Source organism: Panicum hallii, chromosome 8 (assembly GCF_002211085.1).
Source record: "Panicum hallii strain FIL2 chromosome 8, PHallii_v3.1, whole genome shotgun sequence".
NCBI classification, from domain to species: domain Eukaryota; kingdom Viridiplantae; phylum Streptophyta; class Magnoliopsida; order Poales; family Poaceae; genus Panicum; species Panicum hallii.
Window position 1 is genome coordinate 4,517,938 of NC_038049.1, and position 16,773 is coordinate 4,534,710.

The following is a 16,773-nucleotide window of genomic DNA, read 5'->3' on the forward strand; positions in this document are numbered from 1 at the left end:
AGTAATATCTTCCTCCTCCCCCTCCTTTCCCCTGCTCTGCTCATCCTAACTGGCCGATTACCATGGCCGCGGCCGCCGCCGCCGCAGCCGCGCTCTCCGCCCCCTCCACTTCCCTCGCCCCCATCCGGACCTCAGCCCCTCGCCTCCTCCGCAGGCGCAGAGCCAATCCCCTCCCCGGAGCTACCCCCTGCCCCAGGCCAAAGAAGCCGCCTCCTCTCTCCTGCGCGGCCGCAGCCACCCCCACCCCCGCTCCGGCGGCCGCCAAGGCGGGGTCATGGAAGGACCTGTGCAGCCTCAACGCCTGGGTGGTGCGCGACTACCGCCGCCTCGTCGACTCCGTCGGCGCGCTCGAGCCGGCGCTTCGGAGGCTCTCCGACGAACAGGTGGCGTGCTGCCACTGCGGGACCCCGCCAGCGGATGGTTTCTTGATGTAGCTTTTGGTGGTGCTTTTACTTTTTTTCTGTGTGGCTGATGAGGCTATGTGTGGGTTTGCGTGCAGCTGAAGGCGAAGACGGCGGAGTTCCGCGCCCGCCTGGCGCGCGGGGAGACGCTCGCTGACGTCCAGGCTGGTAAGGCTGCTGATTCTACTGTAAATTCCAGCATTTCAGTGTTGTGTGAGTTTCCTTGGGTTCAATGTGCTACTGTCTGATGTGCACGTGGTTATTTGAGTCCAGAGGCATTTGCCGTGGTGAGGGAGGCGGCCAGGAGGACCCTGGGGATGCGGCATTTCGATGTTCAGGTACCCACCTTTGCGTCCTCAGGGTTGAGGGTTCAAATGTAAGGCCTGAGTCGGTTCTTGTGCTTGAGTTCTTTTCTGTTGGTGTATTTGGTCAGATAATTGGTGGTGCCGTGCTCCACGACGGGTGCATTGCAGAGATGAAGACGGGTGAGGGGAAGACACTCGTTTCCACATTGGCGGCCTATCTCAATGCGCTGACTGGGGAAGGAGTTCATGGTACTCTATGAAATCTGATCTTTCGAATTCGCCCTGTAGATCTAGCCTACTTAGGTGGCTCGCCACTCCATCAAATTTACTTTCCATTTCATCATTTCTAATCAATGCAATGCACAATCTTCACTTCCCGTATGTCCTTGTGTTGGATCAACTGGACAACTGAAGATAGTTGACTATTGTGCATCCCAGGATGTGTCAATTCAATGCGAACTCAACTTTCAAGCAAATTTTAGGTTGTGCTTGGTAATTGGTTGCCTGCGTAAGTCCAAGCTAGCTTAATGGGAACACAAGACCAAGCTGGCTCGGTGGGATCAATGATTTGGTTTCTATAGGATGTGAGGATGGTTACGCTTGGCTGAAATTCGTATTGGTATTCTTTTTTTAAGATGACTGATCTTGTGCATGTTTATTCTATTGCTTTTGATGCCAAGAGATAGATTGATTAAAGCTATGTTTTAACATTGCAGTGCCAGTATTGTTTGCAATATTCGGAATAAAATGATTTAAACATGAGTAAATTCGAAGCAATTCGAGTTGCAGTTACAATGGAAGCCATGCTTAATAATCTGAAGATAGAAAATATAATGATCTGACCCACTCACCCACATTTCACATCTATAGTGGTGGGAGCTGCTCTAGTTAGCTCTCAGTGTCTTTCTTTCCTATTTCTTCACAATTAAACACTGCGATCCTTTTTTCAGTGGTGACTGTAAATGATTATTTGGCGCAGCGTGATGCTGAATGGATGGGCCGTGTTCATCGCTTTCTCGGCCTTACTGTAGGTCTAATTCAGGTATTTACACTATGGTAAACAAACCTATAATTACAGTATTTGACATTCCAGATCCCCTTCTCCTGGTTTGGGAACACCTGACTTTTGTACAGTAATTTATAGAATTAGCATAACAGGCAAATATTGAAATATATAATCATATTTTGCTCTTCTTGGCATTGCATAGGCGGGTATGAAGTCAGATGAGAGAAGGGCGAGCTACAGGTGCGACATTACATACACTAACAACTCGGTGAGACGCTCAGTTTATAATCAGATCTTTTTTAATATTATCTTGTGGTTATCCAGTTTAGAGGATCAACTTTTCGTGTGGTAATATGGTATGACCTTGCTATGGTGAAATGCTAACTTGGGTCAAACACAAACAAATACTAGTCAATGAGGACTTCACTGATCTTAGTTTTTGTTACTACACGTTCTCGATATATCAAGGTTCTCAAAAAATTTGTGCATACCCTGCAGGAACTTGGATTTGACTATCTTCGTGACAACCTATCTCGAAACAAAGAACAACTTGTTATGAGATGGTACATTTGAGACTGTTCTCTCTTCTCTCTCACTTTTCAAAATTATGGTTTCCCCATGTTTGTTGTTTTTCAAATACTATTGATTTGATAGGCCAAGACCTTTCCACTTTGCTATTGTGGATGAAGTGGACTCAGTGCTTATAGACGAGGGAAGAAATCCATTGTTAATAAGTGGAGAGGTCTGATCACTCACTTTTTTTGAAGCTGATTCCTTCAATGCTGTTTGAATTTCTCGACCTGTGAAGTGTGACATATTCTACGGCGTCTTCCATATTTTTACTAGGATAATAGAGACGCAGCTCGGTATCCAGTTGCTGCTAAAGTCGCAGAACTTCTTATGGAGGGTGTTGTGAGTATTTTTCTTATTGCTATCTCACAGTTCCCAATATCAGTTCCTTCAAATGATTATTCATGCTTACTTATTCCTGCAGCATTACACTGTTGAGCTAAAGGGCAATAATATAGATCTGACAGAGGATGGAGTAGCACATGCTGAGATTATTCTCGGGACAGATGATTTATGGGATGAGAGTGATCCGTGGGCAAGGTGCTGTCACTATTTTTTTTATGTAATATGTACCTTTTATCTGATTATAACTTTCTCCCTATATGCAACTTTTGATCAGTTAGCCAATTTAGCTATTGAATTGCACTTGTAAATTTGCCTTCTACCCTTTTGCTAAAGAAATACATATGTGTGCAAGAAAGGAATTGAACCTAACATATCAGTTCTTTCATGGTAGTCTTAAGTCATTTTGATCATTGTGCATCTCCTTTGCCATGGTTGCAAGTAGCTGCAGAATAAAATGTTAAATAATGACATCACAGGTTCAACCAACTTAAATGCATGTTGGACGTTCAGTCTCTATTGAGTAGTGACTAACCATAACTTCTCAAATGGTGCAGGTTTGTGATGAATGCTTTGAAGGCCAAAGTGTTCTACCGTAGGGATGTGCAGTATATTGTTAGGGATGGAAAAGCTATCATAATTAATGAGGTACTATCTGACCTTCAGTATTTCTTACGAGAATGCCATAGTTTCATAGCAGTCTGTACGGATTGATGACAACATACTATTTTGTGCAATGTGCCAATGATAATGCCCATGTGCACTGGTAGCTTATGCAAACCTGTAGCATGAATCAACCATTCTTGAGTCACTGGAACTTCCATTTGCTGATTCAGTCATTTTTGCATCATGCTTCTATCAATCATGGCCTGGAAGTTGTTTATGCATCGACAAACTTTTCTGTCAACCTAAATAAGATAATATTTGTCCATGCTGATCCTTCGAATTGCCATGTCCTTTATCCAGCACTGCACTATTTGGATTTTTGAAACATCACATCAGCACATTTCTTTTGATCACATTGGTGAGCTTTGAGCAATGTCTATCATATATGTATTATATCCTCTTGATAATATAGCTCACATTGCCTATTAGTTCATTGCAATTGCATGCTTTGGGAATCCTATATGTCTGGACAATAATATTAATTCTTCTCCAGCTAACTGGCCGAGTTGAACCAAAAAGAAGATGGTCCGATGGTATTCACCAAGCCGTAGAAGCAAAAGAGGGCTTAAAAATCCAGGTCATTATTGACTTACACATTGCCAGTTTACAATGGTGGAACCATATATGGCATTACATTACATTTAATTAGTCTTTTGTCATTTTCTGGAAGTTTATGATAGTTTCTAGTGTGCAATGCTAACTGCAATTTAATCAGGCAGACTCAGTAATTGTGGCTCAAATCACGTATCAGTCACTTTTTAAGCTTTATCCTAAGCTTTCTGGGATGACAGGAACTGCTAAGACAGAGGTATGGTGTTTATTAGGTTGCTTTCTAGGTAATTTATTGATTTGTATAATTAATTCCTGACTGGCAGGACCATGCTGGTTTTACAGGAAAAGGAATTTTTAAAGATGTTTAAGATGCCTGTTATTGAAGTACCCACAAATCTGCCTAATATACGGGTGGACTTGCCTATCCAAGCTTTTGCGGTGAGTTTTTGAGGAATTGGTAAATATAACATCACATGGAAATTACAAAAAGAAAAGTTTTATTGATTCTGTTGCTCTTGTAGACTGCAAGAGGTAAATGGCAATATGTACGGGCTGAAGTAGAGTCTATGTTCCAGTTAGGCCGCCCTGTTTTAGTTGGAACTACAAGGTGAGTTTATTTTATGTTTTTATACAAATTTAATCTTATCACCGCCATATCACATGCCACCAAGCCTGATATAGGAAAATTTGGTCATGCATCTGGAATTCTGGATTCTTAGCGCAGGAGATTATTAGTATTATAATATTTATATACTACAAAAGGTTTGTTCTGTTTGAATATGCTTGTTGTTACCGTGGGCAAGAGAAATGTTACTAATTAGGATTCTTCAACACGACCTTTATATGTTGTTTATACCGCTGGAAGATTGTTTCTATCAACAGTATCTTTGGATGGACACTGACAAAGTAGATTAGTTAATTATTTTTACTGCTATGTTTTGTCCCTTGGTGCCTCTTTATTAAAAAATAAAGAAATAAATTGCAAATAGATTTGTGGGAACACACCCTCGTTTGCATTGGAGAAAAAGCTCCAAATGTAAAGAAACAGTGTGAGCAATATCTTCCCATGTTATTTGCAGTTGCACAGTAGCAACAGATCTGTTAGCTGTCTGTTTCTTTTTAAATTAGGCGATAAGCTGCTAAAGATAAGATTTTGTGATGCCTATTTTCGACATAAGAAGTTAAGATTTGGTTTAGAAGTTTCCATAGGACGGAAACCTATCTATAAAGATTTAAGGTGGCTTGTTGTTATCATGACCAACTAGTAATGAGGATGCCAGCTGTAGTTCCATAGTTTTGCATGTACAGTTCGTAGTTCTATTTAAATCTCGCCTTGTGTAGGTTCGAGTCATCCTCCTTACAAAATAAGGGTAAGGCTGCCTAGAAATATGCTTCCCAAACCCCACCTTTTGTGGGGGCTCTCAGCACTGGTTACGCTTTTAACAGTTTTGAGTTCTGTGCTATTCACATAATTGTCTAAACAAATAGTGTCTATATCTGTTGCAGTGTTGAGAGTTCTGAATACTTGTCAGATCTACTTAAAGCTCGCAATATTCCCCACAATGTCCTTAATGCAAGACCAAAGGTTTGTATAATGTTGCTTTAGTTTATCTTCTTGTCATATTATTTGCCATTGATAGAGCTAATTGTGTTATTCTTGACAGTATGCTGCAAGAGAAGCTGAAATAATTGCACAAGCTGGACGAAAACATGCTATCACAATTTCAACTAATATGGCTGGCAGAGGAACAGACATTATTTTAGGTGGTAACCCCAAAGTAAGTCCATACACATATCAAGTACTGCTCACCAGAATTCCTTTTAGAAAATATGTAAAAGTAAAAAGTTGCATCATTCTTGTGTATTTTAGTTGTTCATACCTAGCAGAAATATCATCCATCTTTTTTGTTTTCAGATGCTTGCAAAAGAAATAGTAGAAGATAGCATACTTCCCTTTCTGACCCATGAACCCCCTGATATTGACATGGAAGGGGAATCGACATCCCACAAGGTTCATTCAGAGCCTTTTCTCTTGCTCAAAACTTTGCAGGGTCCTTATCACTATTCCCATTTATTGTATGTAGGGTCTTTCAAAAATAAAACTTGGCCCATCATCTCTAGGTCTCCTAGCCAAAGCTGCAATCATGGGTAAGTATTGAGGGCTAATGGTTGCATATTAATGCGTGAAAAGTTATGTTTTTTGTTGTTTGTCTCACTCTTTCGCATATTCTTCCAGCAAAATATGTTCATAAAAGTGAGAGAAATGAATGGTCATTTAGCAAGGCAAAATCCACTATTGCTGAATCTATAGAAATGGGCCAAACGGTTGGGATGGAGAAGCTACAAGAGCGCTTGGCTGAAGAGTTTGAGATGTACCCTCTTTGTGATGCAATAGGACTTGCTTATCTCGGTGTCTTGAGGGATTGTGAAATCCATTGTTCTGCTGAAGGTACTGAGGTGAAGACATTAGGTGGGCTCCATGTAGTAGGAACTTCTTTGCATGAGTCACGCCGAATTGATAACCAAGTAAGATATTGCTCATGTAGCAGGAAGCACCTGTGGCGTTGCATGATGCTTAGCCTTTTCTATCATATAGAATCCTTTGATTCTGGACTAAAATAAAATTCTTTGCTATCAGCAGTTTTTGAATGATTTCATCAGTGATCTTAGGATGCACACATAGCATTAACTGGTACTGTGTCACAAAAAAGGACCTGGAGAGTCAAATATAGATTCTATTCATATGTTACTTATCCTTTCAATTATATTTTCAGAAAATATATTTATTAATTAATTAATATGTATGTTGTTTATGTTCGCCCAGACTAATCAGGTAATCAGTCTGAGTCCTTTGAAATAACCTTTTACAAACTTTTTTTTTTGCTTCTATCCTGTTTTAAGTCGAGCTATTATATTTTTTAGATTTTTTTTCCATTTCTTTGGATAAAAAACATACCTCCAAGTTCCAAGTTGGAACATGTTAATTCTAGCTAAACGAATATTTGCTGCATCCACTTTTTTATATATTAACATTATATTATGCTTTTGTGCTCTTTTTGGATTTTGTCTCTAGCCTACCCCAACATGCTTGTGGCAGAAAGGCTTTCTTGTTTCGGTTGTTTTAATAATTTTTTTTGCTGACACAGTACAAATAAGTCCGTAAGCTTTGTTTTTTGCCAGTTGCGTGGCAGAGCGGGCAGACAGGGTGATCCTGGGTCGACACGGTTTATGGTGAGGTATGTTTGTCCCCCAACAAGAATACCTTCACCCTTCTACTGTTATAACTTCTGGTGTGATCTGATAATATATTTACTCAATCAATTTGACAGTGTCTAACTTTGTTCATCCAGCTTACAAGATGAAATATTCCAGAAATTTAATTTGGACACTGAATGGGCTGTGATGCTTATATCAAGGATAACGAATGATGAAGATATTGCTATTGAAAGCAACGTTGTTGTAAAACAGGTCAGATTTGCACTCGTTGCCGTGGCATATGAGCATCCTTTGCTTGGCATCACAGTGATAATCTTATTTACGCTCATGAAGTCTTTGAATACAGCTTCTAGGCCTTCAGATCAACGCAGAGAAATATTATTTTGGAATAAGGAAAAGTCTTGTTGAGTTCGATGAAGTCCTGGAGGTACACAATTGCTCCTTATTGCAATTCTTGTATTTTTGTAGTATCTTGGTTTGCTCTGTAACCTTCAAATTAAATGTGAGCTATTGAGTTATCTGTATCACCTTTTGCTATCCACTAGCGTGAACCATAACCTTAGGTATCAATCTCCTCCTTTTTAGACAGACGATCATCTTTTACTACCTTTGCTATTATGAATAACTTTTCTTTCCTGTTATCCTTTTCTCTTTCTGTCCTTTTGAATTGACAGTTTTTGTTGGGTTGTCTCTAGCCTGTGCCAACGAGCTTGGGACTAAAAGGCTTTGTTGTTGTCGAAATATTTGTGGCCTTTCACAGGTTTCAACAGAATAGTAGCAATGCTATCGCTCTTTGAATTCATGTTAATTCTGCTATAAGTTATCGAGGCAGTGGGGAAAACACTTTCCCTTCCCATTGTGCTTGTTTCAAGGCACAATTTCATGTTTGATGTATATGAGCTTAAGTAGCCAGTTTATTTGATATTTCTTATTCTTGCATAGTGGCATCACAATTACTCATGGGGGTAATTTTGTCCGCAACTTTTATAGGTCCAAAGAAAGCACGTATACAACCTTAGGCAGGTGATATTATCTGGTGACTCTGAAAGCTGCAGTGACCAAATTTTCCAGTAAGCTGACTTTTGCCTCTTGTATGAAGCTTTTCGATGTACGTAATGAAATGGTAGTGCTATAAACTATATTAATACACTGATTCTTTTGGATCAAAGATGTGGAGTAGAAAGAATTAAGAATCCATCTTACTTTACACACTCATTATCTTTTTTCTTATTTTAGGAAAGATAGACAACCCCCTTTCCATTTTGCTAATGCCAAAACCTACTTTTTTGTGTTTTTGAAATGATGTTCGTCCTTTACTTAAATAATTATGTGTAGTCACCTTTTCCTTCTTTCAGTATGCAAAACACTTCGATTTTTCTTTTCTGGTGACATGCCTTTAATTGTGATGCTATTAGGTACATGCAAGCAGTAGCTGATGAAATTGTTTTGCATAATGTTGATCCCCAAAAGGTACTTTGCTGGGTCCTTATTCTTAAGCTTGTTTCTTGAAACATTTCTTTTTGGTGCCATGACAGTTATCAAAATCATATGTTTCTTTCAGCCTCCGAAGACATGGAATCTTGCCAAGCTTCTGGATGAGTTTGTCGGTCTAGGGGGGAAGCTACTGGGTGGTAATATGCACAAATTCATATTTAGTGAATGTTCTTATATAATGGATCTTCTGATCTCTAAGATGCTCTGCAGAATCATTCAAGGGCATCCAAGAGGAAAACCTACAATCAGCACTTGAACAAGTGCATGGTAGTAGCTCTGTGAAGGCTGATAGTTTTACTCTTCCCAACATGCCAATCCCACCTGATTCATTCAGAGGAATCCGAAAGAAAACATCTTCCATGATGCGGTGGTTTGCCATTTGTGTTGATGATACATCAAAGTATGTTTTGATATAATGCCCATATATTTTATTGTTGACATAATATGGCATTCATAACAATAGTTGTTGATTCGATAGTTTATATGTTGCTTCTTTGTGCTAAACAATCCAGGAAAGGGAGATATACAAACACTGTCAATCTGCTCCGCAAATATTTTGGAGATTTTCTAATAGCTACCTACCTGAACGCTGTGCAAGAGTCCCGTTACGATGATGCATATATAAGTGGAATCGAGGTTTATTCTCATGTGAATTTTTTCGTACAGTTTTGTTCAGCCATATTTGATTCTGTCAACTCTGTCAATATGGACAATATCTACCTTTTCTTCTTCTGAAGTTTACGCAGAATATTTTATTTTCTTTTTTAAACATCTTTATCTCTATCGTTGCAGCGGGAAGTACTTTTGAAGACTCTTGATGCCTTATGGAAGGACCATTTGGTAAACATGAACAAGCTTAGTTCTGCGGTGAGTACAGTCATCCTTCGGATGAGTTGCTTCGAGTTACCTCTATCTTTCTTTCTCTAACACGCCCATCAAATTAAAAGTTGAAAAGAAATATAAATGAAGAACCTTGTCTGTGATTTTATCATCTGTCTCTTTTTTCTGAATACTACGGTGTTGACTTGATTTCAAACTTCTGCTAGGTGAATGTCCGGAGCTTTGGGCACAGAAACCCCCTAGAAGAGTACAAGATCGACGGCTGCCGCTTCTTCATCTCAATGCTGAGTGCCACGCGGCGACTGACCGTGGAAGCCCTACTGCACTACTGGTCGTCTCCCATGGAATCCGACGAGATCTTCAACACCGAGGATCAATAGCCGAAGAAAGGGACCACGCCTAATGCAGAGAAACGTGAGAACGTTTTGAGGGAGCAGTACTGCAAGGGACCAGTGCAGCTATGTTGGTGAATCAGCGTCGATGCGACTCCCGTATTGGCCTGTCAGATGGGGTGGCACCCTAACCCACAAAGTCAAGATAGTTTAGGCGCTAACATGTTTTAGCTGCCAAAGCACAAGAACACACAAAGAAGCATCTTGATCCACACAACAGAATGTACTGCATTCCACTGATCCAAGCTCGGAGCTTGTTTGCACGCTACAACTTTGGAGCCGGGCTCATCCCATCCACATCAGGGACGGTACCGTGGTCCTTGGCTTGCCATCATGATGATGATTTGCTTTCTCTGAAAGTCCACTCCGCACCTCTTTTTTCTTTCACCCGATCGTGCCCTGAATTTCAACCAGATAGTGTGGCACCAAGTCTGAGAGTAGGCCTTGCGCCCGGAATCTCATCGCTTGTGGACAGGAACTCCCAGTGCTTTCTTGACATTTGGGAATGATCGGTAAGTCGGCTCTTCCCCCAGACTCCCGTAGCGGCCGAACCTGCAGTTTCGTGTGGAAGCGGCCTCTGCATTCCGGATCAGATATTTTCCGTGAACTGGTTGGCGACCAGAGCTTACTGTTTTCGTTTGGCATTTCCAAATGATCCACAGAGCCTGGTGGCCTGGCTGTTGCAGTAGCAGCCAGCCAGGCCACCACCTGCTGCTGCCACAAGAGAGAAGCCACTAGTTACAGGTGCCAGAAAGGTCTGAACCTAGGGAATGATCCATGGCACCGTGCGATGCACCGAAACGTGTGGTCTGGTCAGGTTCGGGGCACCGTTCAGTTTCCTCTCTGCTGCCACCACGCGCACTGAGTCACTGACAGCAGCAGCAGGGGCATTTTTGTAACGCATGCCTCGCGTGGGCGGCTAATCGGTCGGCCGTTGCCTCTGCCCTCCTGATTGATGGTCCCGGTTCAGGCAGCGATCACAAGCGACGCGAGAGCGGGGCCCACCGGGGAGGGGGAGGGCGGGTGACGTCACACGTGACGTGCGCGCCCAACGTGGGCGTGGCGTACGCTCCGCTTTGGCTTCTCCTGCTAGCTCCGACCGACACAGAGTAGACCAGCCCCGCAGGTCGATGCTGTGATTCTTTTTCCTTTTTTATGAAAAGCTAGATGCTGTGATTCTTTTTTTCTTTTACAGTTGTAGCAACAACAAGCAGAGCACGTGATGTGATGTTGCCAGTCTGCCCTGCTCAAGTCGTCGTTGATGGAGAGCACCAAACCGCAACGATTTCAACTCCCGAGTTGGGTGAAAAATACACTAAGCTGCCATGCATCCGTTAAGGATGAAGCACAAAACATAAAAGGAAATTGACCGGTTTGTGTTTTATCTTTTTTAATATATTCGGCAGCTTATCTTTTAAAAAGTTGAAGAAGAAACCTTGCTCCACTGTGGTTTCCCAGATCCAGCTCGGCAGGCGACAGTGCTGCTGCTGACCCAACAGTGCACCCTACAAGATCCAACCAACAGGCAGCAGAATCGAACAAGACGGTGCGAGTGGCAAATCCATTCCCTTGCTACCAGGGAACCAGGGGCATCCACACACGCACACACCCAATGCACGGCGGTGCATCATGCTCAAGCAGCACCCAAGACGGCAAAGACTTCAAGGTGGGTCAACTGGCTTGGACAAGTCTGGCCGGGATGGGATGGGATGGGATGTGATGGGATCCGATGCAACGGGAGTGATGATGAAGCCGCGTGTCATCGCTGCAGCGAGACGTTCCTGACTCTGTCTCTTTGCTGGAGTTCACAGAGCGAGCGAGACTCCTGGATGGTTACTAAACAAAGATCATGCGAAGCTCTTGCTTCGGTTAGCTTAGCACTTCCAAGCTTAGGGAACTGGGGAAGTCGTCGCCTTAGGATCCGTCGGTGTCGTCGCTCTCTGCTGAATGAAGACCACGGCCAGGTCTACAGTTGGTCAAAGTCAGTCGAATCATCCGTCCAAGATCTCAGCTCCTCGCTTACCTTTTCTTCAACAACCATATCTTAGAAAAAGTCGTCTTCTTTAAATTCGAACAACTTATTGTCCTAAGCATACGACATGGCTACCACAATTGGTTTAACTGAAATAGTTATTACTGCAACCAACAATAAAGACGGCAACCGGTGATTCGCACAGGTGGTTATTATATAGAGAAAATTCTCTGTACGCTATTGAAAATTTATCTCATCCCTTCTATGCCATCGAAATTTAGACCATCCCTCCAGCGCCATTGGAAATTTAATTCCATCCTTTCTCTGACATTCTCTATTTTATATACTCATCAGGGATCAACAAACACCAAATTTGACGTCCCGGGTAATGCAGCTATTTTTTCCCTGGTGGTAAAAAATGTGGTCATCAACAGCGAGCCGCCTACATAGTGATCCATCAAAATCAATATATCCTATAGGTGTTTAAATTATGTTCATATGGAGGATTGCACATGCATGGAGCGACGGATGAAAACAATATAAGATGCACATTTGCAGTGGCAAGATAAGCGAAATATATAATCACTTCGTCAAGAAACCAATTCCACTTTTCGGAAAAAAAGGGTGTCCAAATAAAGTCATAGTAAAGAATTAAATTGAGTGGAGAAAAGGTGTAATGCACTCTCATCAATTTTAACCACGTGCAGGGTGCGAGAATAAATATAATACTTTTTTCATATCAAGCACAATATGCGAAACTTCATACGCGGTGAAAACTCGCTTTCGCCTCCAGAGCGCTGAGAAATAAAAGTGATGATGAGAACGGAGTCCATGTATATGCTCCTGATGATGCTGCAATGACAGGACGGAAAAGTGGGGCTCCTTTTTCACCTCCACACACTTCAATCAAAAGAACAAAAGAAAAAGGTAAGCAGAAGAAAAGATTAGAAATAAATTAAAGCAAAAAAAAATGCAAGTTGGTCCACTGGTTAACTAGGATTCAATCCAGTAACTATCAGCTAATAAGGTCCTTCACTCCAGTTACACGTTAAATGGAGTTCGATCGAGAGAACTCATGGTTATTCAACCAATAACCAAACTAATTTGGAATAAGATTGAAAGTTGGATATATGGCCAAGGCTAGAAGACCTAGTATAAATCGGCCGGTATAGATATCTTACCATACAACATCAGTTGGGAAAAAAATTCTACAATGCTTTTAGGGATTCATTTCTGCTAGCTTAGCAAATTTTAGCTGAACAAAAAAAAAATATGCCCTTTATTTCGATGTATGAACTGCTACTTTTTGTGTTCGGTTTGAGGAGTCACCTCATTCTAGATGAGCTAGTCCACTAGGATAATTCTAGTGCACAGTATCATGGACATTAAACAATTGCCACGCAGGATTTCTTTGCTGACTTGGCAAGAATAGATCGAGGGAGAGGAAAGTAGTATCATCCTAGAGATACAGTTTAGGCTTGATATATTTAAGGCTAGAAAAAAACATGTATATGATTTTGGGTCTGTTGTCATAGATACAGTATATAACAATTATTTGGCTTGGATTCATTAATAGAAAATAAATATCATGATACTATGCATTGGATGGGCCGTATCATATTCCTGTTATATGACATGGCAACTTTGGAGACAGTGACATGATAAAATAATACACCAGCAAGGATGCAATCGTTGGAGTTGATGAACACAAATATTTAATACACAAGCAGTATGCTGTAGTGTACTGGTGACTTGACCAAACGTTAATGAAAGAGATAAAATATGATAGCTAGTCTTTGACAGTTGCCTTTACGACTCGTGAGCTTTGACGAAGATGCCCAAAAGTTGATACCCCCTCTCACTCTTCATTGGCGCATAAATAAAAAGAAGAAGAAGATCCACTACGACTCAGATGGGAATTGGAACGGTCGCTTAATTAGTTTTGCTCATATATTGCTCCTATATATAAGATGTGATGGCGCTTAGATTATTTCCACTATGAAAGCCAGCTGTCAGCACACGCACAAGGAAAAAGGTAGTGAGCAACAGTAGAAAAATAAGCACCACAACGATCAAGCTTTCCTTATCCGCATTAAAGTGCTTAATTATGCTACTGCATACAAAAGTGCAGCTCCAAACTTAGCCTTTCCTATGTGCATAATATACATGTATAAACAGTAGTGGTAGCTCTGTCATGTTGTGCTGTTGTTCCAAAAGAGACTGATGTTAGCATTGATATATAGGAGCTCTTGCTACATTTTCACAGTTGTTGCTGCATATTATATAGGGAATAGATGAGCATGCATGCTGCCGCAAGAGGGAATTAACCAGCTTACACGTGGGAAAACGACTGGGCCTTGGGGATAGACGATGCTGCAAAAGATGATGAGGATGACCCCTTGTAAAACATCATCTCCTGGTCTTGTTTTAGCGCTGCGTTTTCTTAGCTTTATTTATTTTGAAATCCTTGGCTGCCTGTTGCTATCAGCCTAACGTCTGTATGTAATCACTCTCTGTACTGTGGATTGTATAGCATCATCAAAGACGATCAGAGTATTTGTCTCGTTTGTTTCGCGTGGGCGGCTTCATTCTCCTCGTTGCAGCCTTTCAAGAAGGCACCACCTTCCCAGCATCGCCGCTGTCATGACTCGTGACGACGCGAGCAGCAAAGGCGAGAAGACGTACATGTGCATCATCATCGTCGTCGTCGTCGTGCTATAGGTACTGTGTGGGCTGCGTTCTTAATCACAGGTTAAATTAAAAGGGATGCTAGCTGCTAGCTCCTGGAATTACCTTACCAGCAGGGAACTCACAGCATCCACAGCTAGCGTATACATGGGGGCACGATATTCAAACGACGATGACTTGACGGACGGACTTTGACCCCAAGACCAGCTCATGTAGCTAGCTAGCTAGTGATGTCCTAGGGTTAGGGCACAGGACTCAAAATTTCTTGGCTTATCTATCATCAGTGAGAGTTTGCACTTTGCAGACTAATCCCATAGTCCCCGGCCCTAATGGGATCAATAATGACACTGAAATCCAGTGATACCAAGCATATATCATCAGAGTATACCATTCAGCAATTAATCCGTCGTCGGCGCATATAAAAAGCCTATCTTGGTGAACACACACACACATGTCAAAGATAACCAGGATTCATCGGTCATGGAGTGCAAGCAAAATGGGAGGCCGGTGGCCGTGTGGGCCCTGTCTACTTGGCCTAGGCTTCGTAGTCGGTTGAACGAAGACCACGACCAGCATCTGCTGCATGCATCTCTGTTCAACTGCCAGTATTTTTTAAATCCTTTGAAATGTCAGCAGCTCCTCCTCCTCTTTGTGGTGCGTAGTTTGCAGTTCTTCGATCATAGTGAAGAGCATGGGCAGAACAAGGCACACTATGGACATCTCTAGCCTTTCGTCGTCATTCTTGTAATGAAAAAAACAGTCTACATGTAGCCCTAACGGAGAAGAACTAGCTTGCATAATTGTAATAAAAAAATAATTTCCACTAGCTGCTCCGGTCCATGCCGTACCTTGGACCTAGCTGCCTAGGAGTGTGGAAGCGTAAGAAGATTATATCAAAAGGCCGGCAACAAAAGGACACATGGCATCTTAGTTATTATCCTCTTAGTTTGTTAAAGAAAAAAGATTTCTCTTTTCGCAGTAAAGAAGATTTGCTGGTCCTGCATCAGAATAAGATCACATTGAAGGAAATAAAAGATGTAGTGTGGTTTCAATTCGTCTATTGACCATGAGATGTAGAGTGGTGAGATAAAATACTATAATCTTTTTGTCATATCAAACCACACGTTGATGGAGAATCTAAGTCAAGGATCGGCCACGACTTAGATCGTCACTTGGGTAGTTGGGACGATAAGAGTGGTGGCCACGCTCCTGATGCTAGTTCCATTCCAGGGAATAAATAGGATCCAATGAAGTAACTACCAGCTAATATCCCTCACTCTACTAGTTCAGTGACACGTGTCAATTAAAGTGTAATCTAGAAGGTATAATATTATTCAACCAAGAAAAGAACTGATTTGAAATAAAAGCACAGTTTTACTGGCATTGTAATTTGGTAGCTATTTAAGAATTACCATTGAAGAAAATTCTTTGCACTACTGCATTGCGCGCGTTGGCTAGCTTTTTCTTAACAGCTCCACATGGGTTTTTTCATAAATTAGAGCCCCACAGCTAGCTCCAAGTCGAGACCTGAACACCATAACATGATCAAAGTCGCTACCTGTTTTTTGTCCATGACATGTACCTAGGGTTCTGGCCTATAGGAGTGAGAAGAAATAAGAAAAACAAAATATACTGCCACTTATTTTATGAGCAGCAACGAAACCAACATGCCATTTTACCCTCTTAGTTTGTACAAAAATATTTGTTTTTTTAAAAAAACAAGAAGATATGCACGTCCATCTCATGTCAAATTAGTTTGTACAGTGAAGAAGTTGATGAGGAAAAATTGTGCAATGTGGTCTCAATCAATGTAACAATGTGCAGCATTGTGACATAAAACAAAATAATATTTTTTGTCATATCAAACTCCATATATGTGAAACTTCACACGGAGAATCTATGTCGCGGAGAACCGGAGACGAAGAGAAAAGGATCAACTATGATTCGAATGTCACTTGAGGTGATAAGAATGGGCTCCATGCCCCTGATGATAGTGCAATCACATGAGGAAAAAGTGATACACCCCTTCGTTTTCATGCCCACGCACAACTCAAAAGACAAAGGAAAAACGTAGACAGAAAAGTCACGAAACAAATATTCAAGGAAATGCATACCAGTCTGTCCAATTGGTGCATATATTAGTATAAATAATAGGTTGCAATAATGCAGTAAATATCAGTTAGTATTATTGTCCGCACGACTGGTCCAACGACGACACATCAGCTCAAGTGTAATCTAGAATGAAAGACTATTAAGCTAATAACGAAATTAATTTGAAATAAAAGAAAAAAATGCACTGGTACTGTAGTTTGCATGGTAACTTACCTTG

General features: G+C 41.4%; 1 protein-coding gene across 2 annotated transcripts; it reads left to right on the forward strand.

The window, feature by feature from the left end:
* The first annotated feature begins 14 nt into the window (after positions 1 to 14).
* On the forward strand, positions 15 to 10,148 carry LOC112902538 (protein translocase subunit SECA2, chloroplastic). Of its 2 annotated transcripts, XM_025971659.1 has the most exons (30): positions 15 to 383; positions 500 to 569; positions 675 to 739; positions 835 to 955; positions 1,657 to 1,748; positions 1,915 to 1,980; positions 2,211 to 2,275; positions 2,367 to 2,454; positions 2,559 to 2,624; positions 2,707 to 2,822; positions 3,182 to 3,272; positions 3,784 to 3,867; positions 4,006 to 4,098; positions 4,185 to 4,280; positions 4,364 to 4,449; positions 5,349 to 5,427; positions 5,507 to 5,620; positions 5,758 to 5,853; positions 5,927 to 5,990; positions 6,079 to 6,368; positions 7,023 to 7,078; positions 7,193 to 7,310; positions 7,405 to 7,485; positions 8,049 to 8,128; positions 8,474 to 8,528; positions 8,620 to 8,689; positions 8,763 to 8,952; positions 9,065 to 9,188; positions 9,345 to 9,419; positions 9,599 to 10,148. In XM_025971659.1, the coding sequence occupies exons 1-30, from the start codon at positions 63 to 65 to the stop codon at positions 9,770 to 9,772; spliced, it is 3,186 nt and encodes a 1,061-aa protein (XP_025827444.1). In that variant the 5' UTR covers positions 15 to 62; the 3' UTR covers positions 9,773 to 10,148. The 2 variants fall into 2 exon arrangements, with proteins under 2 accessions (XP_025827444.1, XP_025827445.1); XM_025971660.1 differs by lacking the exons at positions 15 to 383; positions 500 to 569 and having other exon boundaries at positions 690 to 777; positions 875 to 955.
* Positions 10,149 to 16,773: the final 6,625 nt, after the last annotated feature.